At 40.2% G+C, this 8,481-nt stretch overlaps 1 protein-coding gene across 1 annotated transcript in view; it reads left to right on the forward strand.

The window, feature by feature from the left end:
* zbbx (zinc finger, B-box domain containing) overlaps positions 1 to 8,481 on the forward strand; it is a gene marked incomplete at its 5' end in the record, with an annotated part of 64,068 nt that overhangs the window by 10,175 nt on the left and 45,412 nt on the right. The window contains one exon of the mRNA XM_081371862.1: positions 6,922 to 7,001. Within this exon, the coding sequence (XP_081227988.1) occupies positions 6,922 to 7,001 (80 nt within the window). The remainder of the gene's footprint in view (positions 1 to 6,921; positions 7,002 to 8,481) is intronic.

An 8,481-nucleotide genomic window follows, 5' to 3' on the forward strand; every position in this document is an offset into this window, starting at 1 on the left:
TACATTTTACATTCAGACGACATGAGAGCGTTAAGGAGATGCATTAGCGCCTGGATATTACTCTTTGGGTGCTGTGTCATTTCAGTGTGTTAAATCAGGAGAGCTATGGCTTTTACCTGCTCTGCCAGAAAAATACCCAGAATGCAGTGTGACAGTGCAGCCCCTCGGCCATGTCCACAGATATAACTTCAGCTCTAATATCACTCCTTGTCCAATTTCTGTGGTACGGGGCAGAGGGGCACGGGAAGGGTTGTGCATACAGAACATTTAGTCTTTCTCCTCTGGTTCCCACCATGATCGCAGTCCCTGAAGAGACACCCAGCTGCTCAGAGAGCTCCGAATAATAAACTCTCGCGCAGATAGGATGCTGTTAGCAAGGACTCATTTTAAGTGACTGACCCACCCACCCACCCACTGACTCACTCACTCACCCACTGACTCACTCCCTCACCCACCCACTGACTCACTCACTCACTCACTCACTCACTCACTCACTCACTCACTCACTCACTCACTCAGCCACCCACCCACTCACTGACTCAGCCACTCACTCACTCACTCACTCACTCACTCACTCACCCACCCACCCAACCAACCAACCAACCAACCACCCACTCACTCACTCACTCACTCACTTGTGCATACAGAACATTTAGTCTTTCTCCTCTGGTTCCCACCGTGATCGCAGTCCCTGGAGAGACACCCAGCTGCTCAGAGAGCTCTGAATAATAAACTCTCGTGCAAATAGGATGCTGTTAGCAAGGACTCATTTTAAGTGACTGGTCTCAGTTAGGAATCAAAAACCGGATCCTTTTATGAAGTAAATACCGGAACCAAATTAATTTTATGAACTTTATTTCTATTTGCTATTAAAGGAGTAGTTCACTTTAAAATGAAAATTAGCCCATGATTTACTCACCCTCAACCATCCTAGGTGTATATGACTTTCTTCTTTCAGACGAATACAATCGGAGTTATATTAATAATCACCCTGACGCTTCTGAGCTTTATAATGGATTGCAACCATTGCAACCATCAGATTGAAGCTAAAAAAGTGCATCCATCCATTATAAAATAATTCCACACAAGGGGGGTTGTTAATAAAGGCCTTCTGAAGTGAAGCTGTAAGAAAAGAAGTTTGTGTAAGAAAAATATTCATATTTAAAAATTTATGAAGTAAAATAACTAGCTTCCGGACAAACAAACATACAGATTCGACTTAAGTGTAAAGTGTAGCTTATGCGAGTAATGCAACGTACTGCTGCTATTTTTTTGCTACGCCATGACGCACTACGCTACATCCGATGTCATAAGTTGCTTAAGTTGCGCTTTATATGCAAGTAGACTGCGTATGGCCGTAAGCTAGAATTTTACTTTGTAGTGTTTTAAATATGAGTATTTTTCTTACACAAACTCATCGTTTCGCTTCAGAAGGCCTTTATTAACCCCCCAGAGCCGTGTGGAGTTCTTATATAATGGATGGATGCACTTTTTTGAGCTTCAATCTGGTTGCAATGATTGCAATCTACTGCCATCATAAAGCTTGGAAGCGTCAGGGTGTTTTTAATATAACTCCGATTGTATTTGTCTGAAAGAAGAAAGTAATACAGACCTAGGATTGCTTGAGGGTGAGTAAAGGGGGTCGCACACCGGACGCGCAGCTCAGCTCAGCGCAGCGCCACGTCTTTTAAATTCGAACACATTATTCTCTATGAGATTACACACACCGGCGGCGCCTTTCGGCGTCTGTCCGCGGCGCCCAGCAACGGCTCAGGACCGTGTTCAAAATCCTGCCGCGCCACAGAGCGCCATTTACATAGTTTTATATTAAATTTACATTTATGTGTCTCAAATCGTAGTTAATGTATATACGGACTTCACCCTGTGCTGCAATATACATTTAGTTTTATATTTATTTACAGAAATCAGAAAATTGTTGATGTTATCGGATTTTCAGGTGAGAGTTGTCCTAGACGTGGTGCGGCGCGGCGCTGAGCTGCGCGTCCGGTGTGCGACCCGCTTAAGGGTGCTTTCACACTTGGTTCGATTGCCTGTTCCAAACCCGAGTTCGATTGCTCCCCCCTCCCCCTGCCCCCCGATGGACTGTGTTCACATTTGTATCTGAACCGCGGCACGCTTGCGTCATCAAGCTGCAGCTGGCGCGTACTCATGTTGCTTGGTAACCGCTATGAAAAGACGTCAAAATGGATAGATTTGCTCGCTTCACATTTGTTCTTTTTTTTTTTTTTTTTTTTTTGAACCTTTGGTTTTGTTTCAAGTAAAAGATACAGAAACACACTTGCGTCTGTCTGCTGCAAAAGTATTAAACCGTTCCAAAGACCGACCGTTCCGCCGAAGACAATTTTTGTGGAGGCAAGCAGAAATCATCTCTGCTTGCAGTGCGTCAATCCCGCTTTTCGTCAAGGTAAGTGTATAGACCCTTTTACAGTTGTTAAACACACGCACGCAGGCACGCACCACATTATACGTCATCAAAAGCGGTTCACTTCCGCAGTTTGGTTCGATTGCGTTCATATCAGCAGCGAACCGTACCCGAGTTCACATGAACTGTACCCCAGACCACCTTTTTAAGCGGACTCGAGTACGGTTCGCGGGTGCACACCCGAGTTCGGAAGACAGCGTTCACATCATCCAAACTAACCGAACTCTGACGTAATTCGAACCCGGGTGCGCACCAAAAGTGCTAGTGTGAAAGCGCCCTTATCATGGTCTAATTTTCATTTTAAAGCGAACTACTCCTTTAAGCAATCAAATGTACAATTTTCACCTGGTCAATGATAAAATGGATGGAAGTAGTGACTGGATCCCTATCGAGAGACCAGAATAAAATTTGGACACTTTTCACTTGGGTTAGTAAGTAACCACTAAGAACACACTAGCAACACCTTAACAACCACTTATACAACAAGTTAGAATGTCATTGTTGAAGGTATTTTGCATCTCCTTTATTGTTTAGATCAACACATCTTTTGGTCTTTTAAACATTTACGCTGTGAGTTTAAATGGATAGTCATTGCCGAGGATGCATATATCACTATATTGTTTATGATAATTCACTTTATGATAAAGTTGACAGAGTTGATAATACAGGAATTTTTGGACTCAATGAGGCAGAAACAACTCAACTTTTGGAAGGATATGGTTTTAAACCAGAATGATGGAAAACTCCACAAGGCTCTGTGAGTTGTTGAGCTGCTGCTCTGCTGTTGTTGAGCTGTCTAACGTGGCACTGTGGGTTTTGTTTATCCTGTGGGGGGAGTTTGACTCATGCCTACTCTACTAATTAAATCTCAGTAACACATAAAAGCAGGGCTAAGTTAATGTTTCCACCGGCTTACTCTTGAGGTAAGACTCCGCGCTAATTCATAATGAGGGAATTAAAAGATTATCCTAAGAAGATTACAATGATGCATTGTATCACCAAAGTTTTATTACATATTATAAATAATGCAAGCCATTTATTTGCCATAATAATCGCATGGAGGCTAGAGGAAAGTATTTGGTGTGTCAGGTTTTCCTTTTTGGGGCACTTCATCACTTTTCAAACCCTCCATTTTGAAAAAAATTACCTTATAGGAAAACAGCATCATTTAGTGGTCCATCAAAGGCTGTTGAGACGCAGGACGCTGCAGGCCTGCGGCGCTGATAGAGATGGCTGCATGCTTCCATAGTCAATTCCAAACTCGCTAAACTAATTTTTTCTCTCGCTGAACATTTGATACTCATAACACATTTTTAATTAATGTGAGGTGCCAGGGGCCACTGAGACTTGCTTAAATAGTAATTGTGGCTCATAATTGCTGCTCAACACTTGTAAATTCAATATAGGATGCAATGCTGCACAAACAATATGATATAATTAAACCCATTCAAAAAGGTTTGCTAGAACATTAGGAAAGGACATTAACATGATGAAAATATACTATATAGATTTTGTATAGTAAAAATGTGATGTTACTATGAAGAAAACAACCATTGCTTGATAGTGAGTTGGTAGTGCTGATATCGTTTGAAATTGTGTATGACAGTATTTTTAGCTATCAATTATAGCTATTTAACACAACCACCCTCTAACTCACTCACTCACTCACTCGCTCACTCACTCACTCACTCACTCAGCCACCCACCCACCCACTCACTTTACCCACCGACTTACTCATCTGCCGACTGACTCACTCACTCACTCACTCACTCACTCACTCACTCACTCACTCACTCACTCACTCACCAACCCACCCACTGACTCACTCACTCAGTCAACCACTCACTCAGCCACCCACCCACTCACTGACTCACTCACTCACTCACCCACCCACCCACCCACTCACCCAATTACCCACCCACTCACTCACTCACTCACTCACTCACTCACTCACTCACTCACTCACTCACTCACTCACTCACTCACTCACTCACTCACAGCCACTCACTCACTCACTCATCCACCCACCCACTCACTCACTCACTGACTGACCGACTCACTCACTCACCCACCCACCCGCTCACTCACACACACATTCACCCACCCATTCACTCTACCCATGATTCACTCACCCACCCACCGACTCACTCACTCACTCACTCACTCACTCACTCACTCACTCACTCACTCACTCACTCACTCACTCACTCACTCACTCACTCACTCACTCACTCACTAACGCACTCACTCACTCACTCACTCACTCACTCACTCACTCACTCACTCACTCACTCACTCACCCACAGCCACTCACTCACTTTACCCATGATTCACTCACCCACCGACTCACTCACTCACTCACTCACTCACTCACTCACTCACTCACTCACTCACTCACTCACTCACTCACTCACTCACTCACTCACTCACTCACTCACTCACTCACTCACTCACCCACCCACTGACTCACTCACTCAGTCAGTCAGCCACTCAGCAACCCACTCACTCACTCACTCACCCATTCACCCACTGATTCACTCACAAACCCACCCACCCACCGACTCACTCACTCACTCACTCACTCACTCACTCACTCACTCACTCACTCACTCACTCACTCACTCACTCGTTTATTTGTTTGGTAAAATAAGGTCTGTGGCTAACATTACTTCTACAGTAGTTGAGCACAAATCTGCATCTGTGCACAAATATAGTCACACCATTCTAAAAGAAACCCAGCTTAGACTATCAGCATCTGGTGAATGGTATCACCTGTGTTGGACGTCCATGGCTGCTGGTCACATGTGGACACGTTTTTTATCTCCCTACAGCAGCCCTGACGGTCACACTTATCTTCATGCTTCTTTTTTTTTTTCTTCATGCTTAGATCAAACCTAAGGTGAGAAACCAGCCTGCTGGCCAAATAAATGAATAATACAGGATCAAACACATGGTAATCCCCTTTGACTTATAAATGAAAGGATGGGTTGATGTTTTTTAATGAATTCTGGTTAGAAAAATGGCAAAATGGACATTAAAGATCCTTTGAAAAAGACATTCTGGTAAAATCTGGCCAAATTGTTCCAGTAGTGACCTCTAGATGGCAGTGTGGTTATTAAAACAGTTTAGCTGAGCAATTCAGTGACATATTTATTTGACTGTTTCCAAGTAATCGAATTGCTCTATATGTAACCCATGCAGGTTCGAAGCTCAGAAAACGTTTGAAAAAGAAGGTTTTCATAAGGTCAAATCATGTTGTTTTCATTGATTATAATGAGCAGCATAACAAAACATCCCAGAAGGAAAAAGCCATGCCGGAGTGCTTTTATCAAGGGCTGTGTGATGATTTACTTCCTCAGACGCCGAGCAGCACCTGAAACTTGCCAGAGGTGAAAAAGGAACGTTATAAATTTTCATGAACATCATAACAAAGTCGTTTGGTCACGCCCTAAAAATATTATACGGGATGGAAATGGACGTTGTCTGGAGTGCAGAAGTGTGTCCTCAAAGTCCTGGGCCTTTGCTGAAGAGATGCCTGTCTGTTTGCCAGGTCTGAAACACAGGATGAGGCCTGACGCATTTGGCAGGTCCCTGTGTCAGTGATTTAGCAGACTCTTCTTTACAGATATGACACTTTTTTCTTCTTCTTTACACCAGTCCTCACTAAAGATAACTTTTTGATATTATAATTTTCAAGTTTTTTCTGGATACATCTGGTACCATTATTTTGTCCAGTATCTTAAATATTTTTTTTTTCTCAATCACCTTCTGAATAAACAAAGAAAATACATATAAAAGTACTCACATTTAAATTAAATTATCCATATTCTTTTTGTTTTCAGTGTACTTTTTTTTTTTTAAATGTCTTGACTCGTCCACTGTCTTGATTTTTTCCCAATGACTTTCTAAAAAAATAATTTAATTACAAAAAATTAAAATAAATAAAACTTATTTTAAACAGTTTTTTAATTATATAATTTGTTTTGATTAATTTTTTTCTGTATTTTTAGTATACTTTTTCAGCGTTTTTTCTCTAAATGTCTTGAATTTCAGTGACCTTCTAAAAATTTAAACAAATACTACTAATAAATATTGGTTAAATAGTAATATTTAAAATAATTTTATCCACACCCCATACTCTAAACTTTTTTCAATTATCTTGAATAATTTTTGTTTTCTCCAAACAAACCTTCACTGCATTAGAATGTACTTTTTGGGGGCTTTTTGACTTTGGGCTCTAATGTCAAATTCGCCCTTCATAAACATAACCCCTCCTTTTCAAATCTATTATCAGCAGAGAAGGAACGTTGTTTCAGAGATGGTGGAAGTTAATATATTTTGATGAAAGATTATGGAGGCAAATTTTCCTTCAGAATAACTCACTGACAAATCGCTCACAAGAAATGAAGAAAGTAAATAGGATCAGTTTTGATTTCATAATGATTTTAATCGTGCCCTTCTAACATGTCTTTTTCCAGATTTCAGGACTGTCACGACAGGACGTTGTGTTGATGTTAGGAGTGAAAACACACCCCTCGATGTCAGTGGATCTTAGCCGGTGACAGCATCATCAGAATGCTAGTCTGTCACAACCGGATGCTTTGGCTCAGATCCGTAGCTTTGTGGAGCCCAGCGGGCCGCAGGCTGCCAGACCCTGATCAGAGGAACTTTCACGCCTGTCTGATTTCCATCAGTTTCATATTTCTCAACATAATCTCTCACTCTTCCATAGTCAGACTCTCATAGCATGCTTATCTCCTACCCTATACTATTCTCTCTCTCTCTAACAGTGTTAAGTTTTGGAAATCCTGTTGTCAAAAAGACTGTGCTTTGCAAGTGAAAAGGTCACTTTTCCCCGCTTCTTCCCCAGAGCCGACCAGCACTACATGCGTTTTTGCCCTTTTATCACGTTAATATCTTGCTACTCCAAGATTGACGCGTCTGACAATCTGACCCTCGGATTTTTGCGACCTTGTGACCTCTCCTCACTGGCAGCATGGTGGAGGTCACTAAGTGGTGAGAAAAATCTGACCAAGATGAACTCGCTTGTCAAACCGACCCATCATGTTGTGACCACAGCATCTATTACAAGGTCTGCATGCCTTTTTCCTTTATAAGCACCATGATCAGCTCATACTGCCCCCATCCTCCATCTGTTTTCTAAGACAGCATACTAACTGAAATGGAACCTCATAAGTAATTGATTTAGAATGCTCTACGTAGGTGATAGGAGACTGCGCTTACAATGGATTCCCACATTGATGTTAGCATGTAGCTTAGCTGATTGTAATGTGATGTTGTTAAAATAGTCACTTTTTAATTGAATTATTTTAAATGTAGTTTTCAACATTCAATACTTTGAATAAACTTTGTCAATTAACTAATTAAATAAATAGCATTCAAATACAGGTTAAAACCAACTTCTAAATAACAGAAATATTGGTAAAAATAGTTGCTTTCACTTTTTAAAGAACTATTGGTAACACTTTATTTTACAGTATCCTTGTTACATATGCTACATGTACTTACCGTAGTAATAACAGTAAATTATGCATAATTACATGCAACTGACCCTCAACCAAATCCTAATCCTACCCTAACCCTTTAATAAGTACATGTAGTTGCTTAATATTACTCAGTACTTAAATGTATAATTACACTGTTACAATGACACCTTAAAATAAAGTGTAACCAAACTTTTTAGATTTTTTTAAAATGTAATATTTAAATTTTTTTATGTTATTTAGTTTACTAAATTAATAAATAACATGCAGAAATATTTTTATTTAAATAGTCATATTTCAGTATTTTATCCATACCATTATGTATTTTTAGTATATTTTTCTCACTTAACACTATTTTGGGTTATTTTTTCCCCAACAAACTTCTAAATAATATATATGTAAACAAATAAATCGTATGCACAAATATTTGTTAGAAAAAATATTTGTATTTATTTTATTGATACTTTTTCTGCATTTTTTCTTGTATCGTCCACTATCTTGAATTATTATTTTTTTCTTTTAAAGCATTCTGGG

The sequence above is a fragment of the Scardinius erythrophthalmus genome, assembly GCF_964197995.2.
Source record: "Scardinius erythrophthalmus genome assembly, chromosome: 8".
Lineage (NCBI taxonomy): Eukaryota > Metazoa > Chordata > Actinopteri > Cypriniformes > Leuciscidae > Scardinius > Scardinius erythrophthalmus.